At 46.8% G+C, this 16,937-nt stretch overlaps 1 protein-coding gene across 2 annotated transcripts in view; it reads right to left on the reverse strand.

Moving 5' to 3' along the window:
* rev3l (REV3 like, DNA directed polymerase zeta catalytic subunit) overlaps positions 1-16,937 on the reverse strand; it is a 97,972-nt gene that overhangs the window by 14,774 nt on the left and 66,261 nt on the right. The window contains exons 13-24 of one of the 2 annotated variants that reach the window (XM_069196182.1): positions 12,470-16,655; positions 10,771-11,642; positions 10,453-10,541; positions 8,984-9,109; positions 7,612-7,804; positions 7,289-7,400; positions 6,646-6,761; positions 4,531-4,649; positions 3,785-3,903; positions 2,626-2,767; positions 1,926-2,170; positions 243-351 (exon numbers count right to left, since the gene is read on the reverse strand). In XM_069196182.1, coding sequence (XP_069052283.1) covers positions 243-351; positions 1,926-2,170; positions 2,626-2,767; positions 3,785-3,903; positions 4,531-4,649; positions 6,646-6,761; positions 7,289-7,400; positions 7,612-7,804; positions 8,984-9,109; positions 10,453-10,541; positions 10,771-11,642; positions 12,470-16,655 — 6,428 coding nt within the window. The remainder of the gene's footprint in view (positions 1-242; positions 352-1,925; positions 2,171-2,625; positions 2,768-3,784; positions 3,904-4,530; positions 4,650-6,645; positions 6,762-7,288; positions 7,401-7,611; positions 7,805-8,983; positions 9,110-10,452; positions 10,542-10,770; positions 11,643-12,469; positions 16,656-16,937) is intronic. The other variant, XM_069196190.1, reaches the window with a different exon arrangement.

Here is a 16,937-nt window from a genome sequence, read left to right on the forward strand (position 1 = left end):
TTAATTGGGAAACAGAATACACCTTTTATATCTTCCCACTACCAGTTTTTCAAAATAAAAGACGATACAAAGCTATAGAGAACCATCTTCCACCAGAACTGCTTCCAAATGGTTTTCTATTCTGTTTCTCTGGTTGTAGGTTGTCGTAACCCATGCACGCTTACTGAAAGTTACCCTATACTCCTCTTCAGATTTCCAAAGCTACCCACATAGGTGCGCCCTAGTGTTATTTCTCTAATCACCTTCACAAAGGCCACCCCATTGGGTGACACTGTAATGTCGTTCCGAAGGAGGTACAGCAGGTCCGGAGGAACTCGCAGAGACGTGCAGCCAAACCTGAACTCATCATGCCTGAAACACATCAGAAAGAGGGGGGAGCTCATCACTTTTTTTCATTGCACCACATCTTAAAAGTAAGCATGAGCACAAAATCGGCAAAAGCATCTCCTTGAAATTTACTTAAGACTTGGCAGAATCCAAATCGATGAGCCAAACGTGCACACTCGGAAAAAACTCTCCTCTACATCATGGGCATCATGATGCACTGTGCAAGTCAAACACAGAAATATTTTTCCTGCTGTAGGTGTTGACATGGGTAAAAGAGTTTTACTGCCAAGATTCCAACAAAAGGCAGCGAAGAAGTACAAGAGATGGGGAAGAGATCTGGGATGCTGGGAAGCTGGAGACGAGAGCGTACAAATTCCTGACAGAGTCTCAGAGACAGTCTGAATAGCTTCGAGGCCAGGCTTAGCCTGATACCACGAGTATACAAAACCACGCAAGAGGAGGAAGGGCTGTGTAGAGTCTTAGAACACGTATACAGACTCTGGTTAAACTTGGAGTGCAATTAACCACTCACGACTGCCTGCGATGCACTTGAGGGACTTTAGCACCAGCCCACCTCATTAGCGTGAGAGCTGCCTGTTACAGGAGCTGGAACGTGTTGGATGTCAAGCCAGGTGAAAATCAATAAAGAAAGCTACAGAAAGGAATCGCCCTGTCCCGCTTAGCCAGACAACAACACTTTCATGCCTCCGGCATGTCAGACGATGTCGGCGCACTGGCAGGAACTGAAGTCAGACAGGCCGCTGTCTGGGAGACCATCACTTATAGCACCCCGTCGAAACCGACATCATCGCACTCCGTCTTTCGTACTGTCCGCTCCACTGCATCAGGATCTTGGATCACAACAGCTTGCGGATAAACACCACAACATCCACCCATTCAGTGGTCAGCAGCTGAAGGCCAAGACGACACCTCAGGGTCTTACACAGTGTGTTAAAGTGTCTAACTTCTCTACACTCCATCAGTAATGACTGGTGACAGCCTGACAACAGCACTGCTTTGATCAAGCAGTGGGACCTCACAGGCTGCCCTTCGTGCAGGCTCGTTTTACTGCACAAGATTCCTGCACGTTTCCAGCCGCCCATGTGACAGCCGTTTTCTTGACAGATGAGAATGCTTGACAATATTTTTTGCGAGGAACTCAGAGACCAGTGAACAGGCACTTGCCTGTCCGGTCTCTGCAACAACAGTGGGCTAGAATCCAACAGGACAGCATCTGCAAACCGGTCCAGAGCGTGCGTCACAGATACACAGCTCGTGCCGCTTCTGAAAGCCGCCAAAAGTACAACAACCCTGCAACTCTCACAGGACAGCCGCGTCAGCTCAGCGAGATACCAGAGCACCCGTCACAAAACAGACCGTCAATTTCGAGATCACATCTTAGTGAATTTGATGCAGGACTACAGTAAGTGAAAGGTTTCCTTTGATGCTTCATGTACAGTATAAGATTTGCATTTATAACACTTAACTATAACTACGCTTCTTAACTGGATTTAAAATCAAACGAGTTCCCTTTAAGAGTTCGCAGGCGAACAGCCCGCGTGCAGACGGGGAGCCAGAGCCGGAGGAAGTTTCCTTACGTGCCCAGGTTCTCAACGTGGCCGAGGCAGGTGGAGAAGCAGTAGTTGTAGGCGATGACGATGGAGGGGTAGAGGGACTGGAAGTCCAGCACGAGCACCGAGTTGCTGTAGAAGCGCGACTCGGGCTCCATCACCAGGGGGATGCACTGAGGCGCCCTCATCTGGGCCCTCTGCTGTGTGCTGGGGGTGACCGCGATGTAGTTCATGGGCTTGGCAATCCGGAGCATCATGGACTCCACCCGGTACTGCAAGACAAGCGAGGCCCGAGACAGACTTCAGTCTGGTTCCCCTGACAAGGCTGAATCCGTCAGCTTTCCTACCGACAGCTCCCCTTTCTTTCACACCGAGAACTGAGCTGTTTTTTTGTGATCACATCAGCATTTGTCACACATACGGCTTTAACCGGCTGCCTCCTAACTGTGAGTTGGCAAAAACATCCACGCGTCATCAGGCGAGAAAAAGGAAGAGCCCGATTCCTGTTGGTAGGTCATCACGCCAGCGCTGCCAACTGAGTCAGGAGCCGGGGGACATCTGGTTAGCATTCTCAAAAGAAAAATTCCAACAACCCCAAATCACGGACCACCGCGGGCCTGATACTCTTCCAGTTGCGTCAATGTGGTATTTAATGACGCCGCCGCCAGCTGCTTAACGACGGCATGACGTGCTGCCCCAGACCGCCGAGGGGCAGCGGGAGCCTGACCTGGGAGCCGCGGGTCAGCACGTGGAAGAACTGGATGCCGAACAGCCTGGCCAGCTCGCTGGTCCTGCCAATCAGGTCGTGCTGCTCCAGCAGCTGCAGGGTCCCGCGGGCCCGGCCGACGTAGTGATCCACCACCTTCCACCTGCAAGGAGACTCAGCTGCTCAGCGGAGGGGAGGGCGCGGGGGAGGGGGGCACCCCTCCCAGCACCCCTTCGCTCCCCCCAGCATCCTCTGACACGTGTCTCCCGGCCAGAAGGCAGATCCCACCCATGACTTTCACTAACGCCATTTAAAACACGCAGCCCTCGACTGACCCATGAGCCAAGCTCTGTGCAAAAACAAACAGAATACAACATTACTACAAGGACAGCAGGGAAGAAGTCGGAATGCGAAACCACATCGAGATGTTTTGTATCAAGGAGCAAAAAAATGTCCTGGCAAAAGCCGACAAATTTTGCGTCTCGCTCACAGGTCCGCGAACGGATACAATTTTGTTTGCATCCGCTTAATATTAACACTGCTGGTCTTCCGTTTGCGAGGCAGCTGACGAGGAATGAGCTCTTACGCTCATCAAGTTGATTCACGGGTCCTATGTTATGTACATAACGGGTAATGGTGCCCCAAAAACAGTACCCCAAAACAGCCAAATAAATGGGGTTTGGAAATCTGTGGCACTTGTGAAGGGTTAGACATTAGGAACCAATCCCCAGAAGTTATATTACTCTCGTATGTATCTGATGAGAGTTAACAACATCAACATTCGACGAGCGTGTTTTTTTTAAGTCGGATTACAGCCTGCATGACATTTCTTTTTCTCGGGTTTGTTTAGGATATTTTCACACTATCTTCTTTCTAGAAGCTTGTCTGCGCCCCATCGCTGTTGATAAAGTTGCGCGGGGGACGCGACGTTTCACGTTTCTCGTTGAATAGGCTCCTCCCTCTTTTCTCTTTCTCTTTAGCATTTTTTTTTGGGGGGGGGGGGGGGGGGGGGCCCAAACGCCCGTCACATACATTGCACGTCTCCGGAAAGAGAACACGGGTCGGTTTCGCTCTGCGCCCTGGCTCCCGTGTTTCCTCCCCCTGCAGGGTGGGGGGTTTCCATGAAGAAAAATAAGAATCGGAGAGGGGGAGGCGCCTCCCACTCGGACAGCGCCCTCACCTGTACAGGTGCGTCCGGTGGTCAAACCATTCCGAGAGGGTGCGAGGAGAAAAGAGAGGAAACCGCTGGTGGAGCACGTGGAACGCCACGTTTTCAAAGCTGTAGTTGTTCAGAGTCACCTGAGGAAACACAACCGCACAGCGCACTGCGACTTTACCACTGCTTCACAAAGACCGCTGTCCAGGCAGCACTGAGCTAGAGGCACCTCAATGTGCAGGTCCTGGATGCCGCACGTATTATATGGGGGGTGAATCTGAACAGAAGTGGAACAGGTCTTTGATTGACTGAATAAAAGAGTTACATGGGTTTTGCCGTTTATGTTGTTTTTATCTGAGCTGCAACGGGGCCAATTCCAATCCACTTTGTTTTGAAATGGCAACAAAGACATAAATCGCATTGAATCAGTTTAACAATTGCCAACTTAATACGGTTAAAATGAAAAACGCCATCATGCTGAATTTGTTTCTAAAAAGATAAAAGTCATTTTTCAAGGCCTGCGCACTGTGTTTTGTGATAAATGCTTCCTACAAACCTAAGAAAAAAGCAGTCAAGTGAACTAATAGATATTATAACATGATGTTTTAAAGTTATCAAGATACCATTGTTCGTACACAAAAGGTGTTTGTAAGGATGTCATCTGTACAACTACCCCTTTCAGAGCAGAACAGGACTTTGTGTTGCATCTAACATTGTTTAGAAAATTCTATGTGGTTGTTTTCTGCTACTGAGGTATTTTTTTTCTGTACCTCAGTTTTCATCATTCTCCAGACATTGAGAGTAATGCGTCCGATGATGTTGATCTCGGTCATGGTGTCGGCTCCATACTCATCACTCTCTGCAGAAAAACGGTTCTCTTTTGCGTCACCTACAAAGAACAAACAAGCTAAATTACTGGTGCGGAAATCTCACCGCTGAAAGTCAGAATCACAATAGGGAGTACAAGATTTGGTGCTGATGATGCCGAGGCCTGAAAAATACTGGCCGCTTGCTCAAAGGGTTAAAGGATTGAGCAAAAGCAATTTATTCAAGTACATTAAGAACTTAAAAGTTTATACATTGTATTTTTTTACCAATATGAAAATGTCGTGATGTAATCGCAGATTACACATATATTTATAAACACCTCAATTTGTGGAGGCTTAAGGCTGTGTCCAAGCTTCTTTCACATACCCTAATCAGCCTCAGTCCTAAACGAGCATACCTAAATTAACTTTATTGATGATACGTTTTGCACTGGCCGTGTGAAAGGAGCCCTCAGTGTCTAACGTGACTGACCTTCTCAATTTATTGACTGCCTGAGTCACTATCAGGTAAGATGTGAAGCACAGCTCTTGACAACTTAACCTTACAGTGCAGAATTAAGGCAGCGGGAAAGAAAAGCTGACTCACTGTAACTAACTACTTAAGAAATAGGTAGTACAAAGACATAGGTACAAACCCCTTCAGAACAAACAGCAGGAACAAAAAACCGAAAGTTTTACAGCCCACCACAACTGAGATTGCATGTTTAAACTTGGATGACGGTACCATCTGTCTTTTGTTCATCTTCATCATAACTCAACTGTTAACAGTATTTCAGTCAGCCCTGGTGCTGTAATGACAGAATAATCCTCCAGACATAACAGGTGGGGGAGCAGAGGAAAAGAGCAACATCTTGTAACAGTGTGTTACAAGCCTTCGGTTACTCCTGACAAGCCACATGCAGAGCTAATCAAAGTGCCAAAAATCCAGCCATCAGCATGATGCTGTTGGGGGTAAAAACCACAGGACTCATTCCATCACCTCAGGCCAACACGAAGGTGAATTAAACTACCAGATGTTCAAGGTAATATTCAGCATGCTCTGACACATGAGGAAACTAGCTGAAACTCTTAAAGCAAGCATCGTTCACTGGTTACAAGTTGTTTTTTTTGTATGGGGTCCAGAAACCACAAGCTGATTTCTGGCAACGTAAAAATGTTATTGGCTCAGTGGCTCACTTTGGATCACAAAGCACATGAGACTAGGATTGCGGGAACTGGCACTCTATGTTTCCCTTTGGGCAATCAGTTCCCAATACTTATCGGTCAGCTCCATAAATGAAAAATATCACAGCAGGGTTCAGGAAGATCCTCCACAACTTGCAGGAGCTGTTGTGGAACAGCGGTTGTGGCCGAGCACAAGCGTTCTTTTATAAGGTGAAAAGTCGCAACGCGTTTCAGATCCCCAGTAAGAAGTCTTTTAAATAAAGCTCTGCGTCACTGGAGACAGAATGTACATCTGTACATTCCTTAAGCAGTCATTTCTGTTTATAGTGAATGTTATGCGATCTTGCACAGAGTGATTTAAATGACCCATCCAGAAAGCAAGTTCTATCGTGTGAAAAGGCAGAGGGTTTTTTTTTTTTACAATTGACAATTGTTTAACTCAATGAGTTACTCGACTGGTAGCATTCGGTAATCGGGGAATTGCTCTGTGCAAATCAACGAGGTCTGTGCTGTGCGCTAATGTGCAACAGGTGTGGCAGTGGCCATAAGCAGTGTGAGGAATGTGTGCTGGGGAGCAGACCTGTGTGGGAATCTACTACTGTACTGCAAGCTAGACTGGTTAATAAGCAGTGTCTATAATTTCTTTTTCTTCCTTGCTTTGCTTGACCTGTGAAGCATTACGAAAGGAACCGAGTTAAAACGTGTTTTCTGTGTTCGAGGACCCAGTCAAGACTGGAGATCTCTGCATGGCCTGATTCGCCCACTTTCCCAGGAGTCAAGACCCAGATGTTAATAATATTGTCCCCTGAAGCGGCTTCGCTCCCTGCCAAGCCACTGCCGGCCTGGTCCGCCCCCCTCCTCAGTCCAGGCCTGTGAAGCTCATCCCAGCCCCACCTGGTACGCGACACAGCTGCTGGCACAAGTCCACGCCCAGCGCAGAGGCCCGCTGCAGGAGGTAACCCCAGGAACGCATCTGAACCTCGTAGCCCAGGAGGATGTCAGGGTCGTATCTGCTAGGCAAGAGATTTGATGAGCGAACAGCCTCAAGTGCATTTACTGGATATTAACATTTTACTGGGTTCGGGCACTAAAATTTCAGATACTTAATGTGGAGATTAATCTAAAAATGGAGGACTGACTCCTATAATCATAGCTAAGGAGCACATGACAACAAAGGACTTTGCTTACTGTAGTCTTAGCTACATATGTGAACACTTTCAACAGATCAAACACAGAATTTGCACTGCGGCGGCTCGGCATTTCTGATTGCAATCATTTAATTACTGTAATCAAATAATAGCTGTTCTTTCCTTTCAAATTAGAAAGAGAAACGTTACAACCAGAATTTCAGTTGGCAGCTATTCTTCTGTAAGACGAGAGCTAGACCATCCTGAATTTTCATTTTACTAGGTCTATTATTTCCTCGCCCGTGGCTGCAAAATCATGGATTGTCAGAGACCGATCATAGGACTTAAACAAGTCCAGGAATCAAATATATTCCTTCATTAGCATATAGGTAAGACAGTTTTAAGAATACCTTCGGATTGTATCAATCACTGCTTGAAAGAGTTCTTTCTCATCAGTGGTGTAAGTGACCTGTAGACCTGTAATCCCTGATCTGACCAGTAGGGGTGCTGTGCTCTCGGAACCTGAAAACACAGAATTCCATCAGTGAAAACTCCACGTGAAATCTTTTCTCGAACTCAGTCTTCAGTAGAACTAGTGCGAAACAGGTAGGACTGTGAAAAACACACTTATACAAGGCATCTCGGAATTAAGATGCCTTGAACAGCAATTAAAAAGGACTCTCAACTCGATGCTGTCTGCATGGTGAAAAAGCTTTAAATGAAGGCAGGTCACCTGGTCCACAGCTGCTGTAGTCTTTGTCCACCACTATAGCGCCTGTGAGCTCCGTCTTGTCTGTACCAGGCAGAAGTGCATCAGAGGTGATGCAGTAAAATAAGGCACATATCGGATCAAACTCCGGGTCAGGCTCCAAGTCCCGCCTGGTCCGAGCATGCAGCTCCAGGCTCATTAATGTCAAATACTGCACCTGCAAGAAAAACGGAGATTAAGACTACAGTGAAGTTAAGACAGATCTCCAGTTACACTTTTACCTTCTAGGCAACCTGTTTTAGCAGTCTATCATCTTATTAGTTGTTTTTACAAGAGAGACTATTTTCAATTTTGTGGGATAGTTACATAGTATTTTTGAGAAACAGAAATGAGGCTGAAGTCTAGATAAAAAAAAAGCTTTCTCCCCAAAGACTACATATTTACACATACCTTTTTAAAAACAAAGACCAAATTATAATACATACACACAATACACAAACAAGTGTTATAAATAAAGTACAAAATTAAACGAGAGGTATTAAACATGACTCCCCTGGTTTCTATCAGAATTGTGCATTTCAATTGACAAAATTTCAAACCCTCCTTAAACTGACATGTCGAACAGTGTTTCCCTGAGCTCATCTACAAACACCGTACAGTTACGATCTTGGATGCAGTTTAGGCAAAGCTAACAAAAAACGGTTCAATGATTCAGAGAATAATTAACAAGAGTGTGTGAGGCTTAAGAGGCTGTCTAGTGTTCTATAAGCACAAGAGTGCAAGACAGACCCGGATCAATACTCCTGAAAGCTCTCCAAGGAGGCGAGCTGGAAACTAATGGTCCAATGTAAAACAGCTCCGTGAGAAACGATCATCTGTTAAGATTGTCTCCAAAAATGCACAAGAATGCTGATATTCACATTTCATAGCACCCAACAAGGTCAAACCCTCTAGGAAAAACACCCATATATTCAGCTGTGAAATGCTTGAAATGCTCCTGTCTATCAGTGCGGATCTCCGAGAGGATAAACTAGACAGCGGGATCCAACAGGTGCGCCTTAGCAAAGCAGACCACCCACAGATTCTTCTTTCCTGGGTGGTATTATCATACAGCGCACACACAGCCTGCTCGAAAGACTGGGAACACGTTGAGCTTTTCTGAACACTTATAATCACAACAGGGCTGGGTTTGCAATGATGTGCCTTTCCTGATGACTAACTGCAAGGTCAGACTATTTCACTTCTGGCCATCTTTAATTTATCCTTGATAGCTGGCAGCCGGACGCTCAAGACCCTTGCGATGGCCTCACATTAAGTTCCACGAAGCTTTTCAAGCACCCGAAGAATGACATCTGGAATCTTGCTGCTGAAACGTTCCCGATCGGACAGGTGTTACCTCATGCAGTGCTTTAGCCTCCTGTAGGTTCTGCATGCTGACTTTAAAGCCATACGAATTGTTGAGGGACGGACCTTCAATCTGGGAGTTGTCTTTCTTTGGAACATTTAAAGCGGCAAACTGATTCTGCGAACAAGAATGAAGCAGGTTTTCACAGAGACAAAATCACAACCGATAAAAAAGGAAAAAAAAGACTAAATGAGAAACCGCTTCGGCTAATTTAAAATGCGTGGTTTGACCCCCCTCTCTTTGGGATAGATAAAAAACAGTTTCGCACAAAGATACAAACTCCTGTGATGCTGTGCAATTCAGCACAAAAAGGACATCCTGTAAAACAAAGCACTGAATAAAAAAGGAATAAAAAATGATCAATGTTCTGTTTCAAGTGCCTGATGTTGCTTCAATCTAAGAAAATGTTTATTATGCTGACGGGTTCAATTTTATATTAAACAACTGTTGGACCTCTAAGCATGCACCTGACAAAGAAGGACACCCTGGACTGGTTTAGTTTCTATTACTAATGTCATGTCATTTGCCAAACCGCCTTATACCATACAGTGTCGCGGGACGCTGGAAACTACCCAGCAAGCAACGAGCGCAAGGCAGGGTGCACCCTGGACGGGACACCAGTCCATCGCAGGGCACGTGCAAGCCAATCATACATGGGGACAATTTGGAGGCCATGGTAAAGGCCGAGGGGGAAAATTTGGCCCTGACACCGGGATACCCCTACTCTTATCGAGAAATGCCCAAGGATCTTCAATGACCACTGAGAATCCGGACCTTGGTTTAACGTCTCATCCGATAGACGGTTCTATTACTAATGCTTAAAGAGAATTAAAAATCATATTTATCAGTCCATGTTCACACTAGTTTCAGTTCAAACAGACTTGGTTTATTAGATTAGGAACTATGTCAGTTTACATACAAACATACTGTTCACACTTATCAACCAGTTGTTAACCAGTAGTAACTGGACAGCAACTGAAGTTGAAGTTTTTGAGTTATGGTTTGGGGATATACCATGAATCCTGGCTGTTTGGTAGCCTTTTAGCTTTTTGTATTTGTAATTAAAAAAAAAAAATCCAACCACAATGGGGTGTTATGTACCTTGACATTTCTAATTAAATCTTTTACAACCATTTTGGAATATTCGTATAATTAAATATGGTTCACAGAGACCCATTCTGTCAAATTAAATTTCTGTTGTAGGTAAAGCAATTGTTAAGATTATAAAAAAAGATTAGGAAAATTAAAACATTTCAGTTTACTTTTACTGACACTAAACCAATCTTTGGCAATTGCTTAATTCTGAAAGAGTTTCGTTCTTTCTGTACTACAGTTAACCTTTTTTACAGAAAAATGGTACCTGCAAGTACAACAGGGAGAAAGAAAACAGCCAAAAATATTATTACCAAATGAATGAATAAAATTAAATTAAAAAACACACATTCCATCTATCAAATTACCTTCATTTGTGTGGTTAAGAGCACTCTCCTTAGTGGGTCAGCATGTCTGCCTCTTCTCTGGCCCAGCTTCTGAGATTTTGTTTCCACATCTAGAAAAAGCCCAGGTAAAACAACCCTTACACTTCATGAGAAAAGACCATTTTCTTATACGTGTAAAAAGCAGTCCTACTAATTTCCATGACAATTTAACATTTACAGTCACCGGGTTAAACGGCTGATTACACAGACTAAAGGTCTGAAATTTACTACAAAAGTATTTTTTTTAAGCACCTGCACAAGAATTACTCGGAGGTGACATAACAGAAACTAAAGCCATACCTGAAGTGATGGGAGAAGTGCCAATTAGTTCAGAAACCTCCCCGCTTCTCCTCCTCTTATTGACTGGAGTACTGTGGAGCTGGATGAAACTACAATTCCCAGCAGCCTTCGCGGGATGAGACAAGGGGGAGGGGCACAAGGGGGAGGGGCAGGCTGGGAGAAGCAGCAGGTCGTCAGGTTCAGGAAGCCTGGGAGACGCCAATTCAGTTCTTTTCTCCTCTCCCTCCTCCAATCCGGCCTGGGAAGAGCAGGGAGAGGCGGCTTGCTGCCAGGGTGGCAGGACCGGGGAATCAGGAGAGCTGTAGCTTTTATAGTAATCCTCTTCTTCCTCTCCCTGCTCGACAACGACAGCCAGGGCCTGGCGTCTTTGGCTCTCCGAGGACCCTGCCGGTAAGGGCTGGGAGGACCGCTCGGCTCCTTTCGCCCCTGCCTCCTGCGAAGCTGCAGTCTTGTGGGACTCATTGTCGTTCAGCTTGTCCGCGGGAGCCACCAAGCTCCTCTTTGCCGTGTCCTTTTCGTCTTCCTCGTGCGCATCACCTCTTCCGGTGCCCGCTGTCTCCTTCTTTTCCCTCTGACACTGCTCAAACTCCCTCTTCGCCTGGAGCCAGAGCTGCACCCTGTCCCGACTGGGCGCATTCTTGCAGGGGACAACGACCACCTTCCGACTGTTCGCAGACGCGGGGCTGTTGTCCGGGCGGCTCCGGGCGCTGTCCAGAGTTCCCGCCCCGTGCGCCGTGGGGGATCCGGGCCGAGTCATCATGGCGAACGCGGTCTTCCAAAGCTGCAGTCCTTCCGAGGAAAAATCCCCATCAAACTCTGCCAACTCCTTGGCGAGTCTGGTCTCCACCGTCAGCACGCGCCCACCAACTTCCCTAAGGAAATGAATCAATTTTCCAAAAAAAAAAACTTCCTACAGTTATCACAAGTCATCAGATGCAATCAACAAACTTTTACACTTCAGCGCTGCAATATTGTTACAGCTACTGAGGCGTCTCTATATACAGACAATCATCAACATCTAGAGTCAAAACGCACAGTTTTCCGGGGGTTCAAAGTGATTAAAACTAACAGAAGACGTGCTGTTGGGAGATGAGGTGCTGGCAAAAGGAATAAACCCCAGATTGTACTCTGCTTTATTGAGAAGGCAGGTCTGACCCTCGCTGGCCTGTTTAGGCGTTGTAGAGGATTTCTTAAAAATCCCGGAAACACGTGGTGAAATACAGTAACTTGTATATTGTACATTGTGTTGTACGTTGTTTTTGTTAAGTGTCATTAACAAATGTTTGTTGATCCCAGTGTGTATGATCTATTGGTCGTTAGTCAAAGCCTTGCCAGAGGACAGAGATCTAAGGTGCCTCTAACTATACCAATCACTGAGGTAAATTCATGGTATATTTTTTACAATTGGGGACAACATGATGGTTTAATGATCCAGATTTTGACAGTCTTTAATTTTGAATCTAGCAAATCTCAGTTCTTTTATTATTAATTACCGAAGGGAAATACGGACTAAATTTCTAAATTTCCTAGCTTCATGCTCAAACTGACAGGGGAAACAGCAAATGCCTTTCCCATTTTGAAAACAAAACCAATGCAAACATATTTGAACTTAAGTTCTAAATGGCGGCAACAAAGCACAGGATTAAAACAAAGTTAAAGGAAAGAAAAAATCAAAACGTTAGTTAAGAACACAGTTTACCTCGGCTTTCCTGGAGCGTCAGAAGGGTTGCTGCAGAAAGGCTCTTGATAAGTAGCCTCTGACAGATCGAGATCCAGCAAGGTGGACACAATCTCATCTCGGTTTGGGGGTGACATGAGGGGCTTTAGGATGTGAGCTCCCCCTGTACCCCGAAGTGGGTGGCTGCCGTTTTTCAGCTGAGACAGCGAGCTGACTGACCTCGGGGAGCTGCTCGGCGTCGTTGTCAAGACATCATTTCCTTCCATGAAATCACCGGTCGGGGAACCCAGGAGATCCACAAAAGATGTGGAATTCAACGGCAGTGGCAGAAAGGGGTCAAACGAAGATAATGCGTACCTTCCTTCATCAAGGAAGCCTCTTTTACAAGGCTGAAGGTGGCTGATACCATTTACTTTGCTGAGGGAAGCCGTACTTTCCTTGTTTCTCGTAACCCTTGCGGCTGCCAGCTCCCTCCCACTGTCAGAATCCAGCAAAGACGCAGCCAGCTGCGTGGCAAGGCCTTCTTTGTTTTCCGAAGACGACTTATCGAAGAGGTCGGGGCTATTCGGGTGAGCCTTATGCCATTCGGAGCTGGGCTGGAGCTCCTCCCCAGCGCCGGGTACCCCGTCGGACACGTTCTCCACAGTCACAGGAGGGGCAGGGATAGGATCCTGGACCACATCGCTGAGGAACTTCTGGGGGAGATTCTTGTCGGCCAGCACAAACTGGCTGCCCATGTAGAGGCTGCAAAACTCCGTCTGACCTATGGCATTGATGTCAAAGTTGTAGTTGTGCGGGAGCTCCGGGGATAAGCTGTCCTCGAAGGAGTAGCAGCTCTCGAAGCCAGGGTCAGAATGAAAGATGGGGCTGCCGTCTGACGCGGGAGGATCAGGCTGAACAGGTTCCTGTGTTTTTGCGTTCTTGCCTTTCCTGCTCCTCGGCTTCTTCTCCTTAGGGGCTTGAGGCTTGGGCTTCCTGGGTTTTCTGGGAGTTGATGAGGGAGCTCTTTTCGCCTTAGTGGGCTTACTGACAGGGATGGGGGGACAGCTGCCAGGCTCTGTTGCACCGGGAGCACATTCAGAGGCTGTCCCTTCCAGCACCTTCTGTTGCCTCTTCTGAAGGAGCTCCTTCAAAACAGCAATGCCCGAGGGTGCCTCGGCAACCGCAGGCCACCCTTCTCCATTCTTGTAGTTGAACTGCAGTGGACAGTGGCTGGCCACTCCATCACCATCTCCAGAACTAGACTTGGACTTCGGTTTTATTTTAATAGGGGTAAACTGAGCTCCTCCAAGACCTTCTCCCTTTTCTTTCTTCTTGTAAGGACGTCTTTTTGGTTTTGCTGGGGTCCTGCCATCAGAAGACTGCGTGGAGCTTCTGCAGTCTTCAGAGCTCAAAAGCAGGGGAGAAGGCACTTCTGCCTTGAATTCAGCCGGTGTCACTGTGAGGGGTGCTTGCTGTGAAGCCAGGAAAACATTTTGACAAGGGGTCTCCGAGGTGGTTCTATTACAAATAACCACGGGAGGAGAACAGGGAAGGCTTGTCCCACTGGTCTGCTCAAAAGACAGAGGGCAACTGCTCTGAGAACTGACCAGATCAGGTACTTGCGATGCTCCCAAAACAATCTGTGAACCAGACTGTGAACCTGCCGAAGCCTGTGTAGGCTCATTGTTACCACACAAGTGAACACTTTGGTTTTGGGAGGGCTGTACTCTCACTGGACCAGACTTATCGCAAACAACTTGACTCATTTTGGAATCGGAACATTTAGGGGCCTCAGACTTCTGTTCATTTTCCGGTAATAAAGACTGATTTGTCGAATTGGCAGCGCTTGGTGCACTAGACAGATCTCCACTTCCTTTGTCCGACATTGGTAGCTGTGAGGCAGGGAGATCGGCAGCTGAACATTCCTTGAGAGGGAGATCTTCTCCAGGAAAGAGAACTTGGGAACTATTGCAACCTCCACTGGAGGGGGGGTCACTATTTTCTTCAGACTGCTTCTTTTTGCGAGGCTTTCTGATTTTTTTTATTTTGGTCGTGCCTTCCTCTTGGCTCCTATCTGGCGTTGCGTCGGACTTCTTCTTCCGCCTCCTCTGAACTCCCGCGCCCGTTTTCCTTTTTGCCATTTCCTTTCTGGCAGATTCGTCTTCCGACTCCTTCCGGGGACCCTTACCCCGTCTCCTTTTCGGGCTGGAAGAAGCCACCTTCCTGGGTCGGCCGAGGCGACCCCTGCGAACCCCTCTTCCCGACAACTCCTCCCCAGGCTTCAGACACGAAGAGCTGGACGACGGTTCACGCAAAGGGAAAGGGCTGAACGGCAGCTCTGTGGAAGTGGACTCTGTGTGTGGATCGCTGGGTGACCAGCACCGAGGCGGGGAGGCGTCTGTAGGGCTCGGCACTCTATCCGACAGATACCCTAACTTGGACATGACATCGACATACTCTGTGGAAAAGTCATTGGTCTCTTCATTATAGACGGGCAGGGGCGGGGGGAGTGTAGCCAAGGTCAGACGTTTCTTAGCAGACTTAGTCCTTCTTATCGTCCTAATTTGTCCACCCCTGGCTTTTGGGGAAATGGCGACTTTTTTCTTGGACGCCGAATTAATCTTCGCTTTCCTTTTCTGTGACCTTTTTGGCTTTGCTGGATAAATGGGATACTTCACCGCAGTGGACTCTGGAACCCTGGGCCAGAAATTCTTGAGCGGAGCCAGCTTTTCGTACTGCTGTAGCCTTTCGGGGGTCAGTACAACCTGATCCTCCTCGGCGCTCACTTTGGCCATCTTAACAAGCATGTTCTTCTGCCCTTTAAATCTGTTAATGATGATATACTTGATGATAATCGGGGGCTCTCTCTTGGACATTTTTCGCCGCTTCTGATATTTGTACTCATGACAACTGAGAACACAACTATCCTTCAGACTGTCTCTCGGGGCAAAAGCAGACTTGACTGGCTGATTGCTACTTGTACTGGACGGTTCCCCGTCCTCACTCTCATAGCTCACCTTCCGTTTTGCCCTCAGGGTGTACTTGCTCCCAGGTAAACCCAAGGGCTTGGCAGGTACTAGCTGAGCGTGACACTCTGGGAAATTCGACAGGTCGAGCCTGTTTTCTTCGCTCGAGGATTCTGCACAGCCCGCGACGCTAGGAATGGCCCTCATGAGATCCACAGGGCTGTTCTCTGACGTCCCCTCCACCTCCCCACTCTTTCGGCAAGTGGCCTTCAACGACGTGAAGGCGGCTGCATCCTGACCATCGGCTCCTGGGCTTTCGACAGCGTGAACCCTGGACTTCTGACAAGACACACCAACTTTCTTTTTGCCTAACTTTAGCCTTGATCGGCGGTCGTCTTGGTCAAGTCTGCCAGCGCCTGGCTTGGTAAGACACTTGATAGATGGCCTGTTGAGGCAGTTAGAGAGGATTACACTGGGGAAAAACTTGTAGTGAGCCTCCTGCTGAGTCATGATTGTCGTCTCAGTCTTGTTTTCTTGATAGTCTTCATATCTAATCTTCAGCTCCCCCATGTCGACCTCCCTGCTAGCTTTGCCTATTTCTCCCTCCTGTGGAGCCACGGGACCATCTCCGTCTGCCGGGTTTGGGATTGGAATTGGATTGACCTTTTTAAGTAAAGCACTATTTGGACTGATGTCATGTTCGGCTTTGGAAGGAGTGCTCCTCAATTCGGAGTAGCAGAGGGCAAATTTCCGGTGATTCTGAAGCATTGGGATATGACCCTTTTCCGAACTTTTAATGCTCATATATTTCTTCCTGTTCTTGCCATTTTCAAACGGGATGCCCTCTGGGTCAGGTTTGTTAAGGGTCATGCCCTTCTTTTCATAGGAGAAGATGGAAGGTATATCAATTTTATCGGCGTCTATCTGGAAGATTTCATTTTTGTTTGAGTTGTTTGAGCAGGGAACGGGATATTTGATGGTATACGTGCTTTCCTTGTTTTTCTTATACACCGGTGAGTCAGTTTTATTTTCCAGGATGGCGGAGCTTTTCGAAACAAAGTGCTTCTCTTTTGATTCTTCTGCATCTAGGGACAGGGCCTGGTGATGCTCTGGATGTTTGCACTCCAGCAGGATTTTAGCTGAGGAAGGAGGTTCTAGGGTGACAGTTTCATTCGGAAACGGGTTCCTCTTTCCAAGAATCTTGTCAGTGGCAGTCAAAGATGAATGTGTCCTGGAGCCTTTGTCATTTAATGACGTATCTGAAAAAAATGCCCCAAAAAAGACTATTATTTCCTAAAACAAAAGAAAATGCTGTATGTTTTACAGAATATTTGACAATGCCTCCTTTTTTTTTACTTTTTTATCTCTGCTTCATTAACATGTAAGACAATGCCAGAAAAAACAGTCAAGTACTAAAAACACTATTTTAAAAACGCTAGCAGCCATATCACCCTGCAACTCACAACTGGCAACCCACTGAAGCTCAGCAGGTGTGAGCCTGGTCAGTACCTGGATGGGAGACCTCCTGGGAAAAACTAAGG

This window comes from Lepisosteus oculatus, chromosome 2 (genome assembly GCF_040954835.1).
Source record: "Lepisosteus oculatus isolate fLepOcu1 chromosome 2, fLepOcu1.hap2, whole genome shotgun sequence".
Lineage (NCBI taxonomy): Eukaryota > Metazoa > Chordata > Actinopteri > Semionotiformes > Lepisosteidae > Lepisosteus > Lepisosteus oculatus.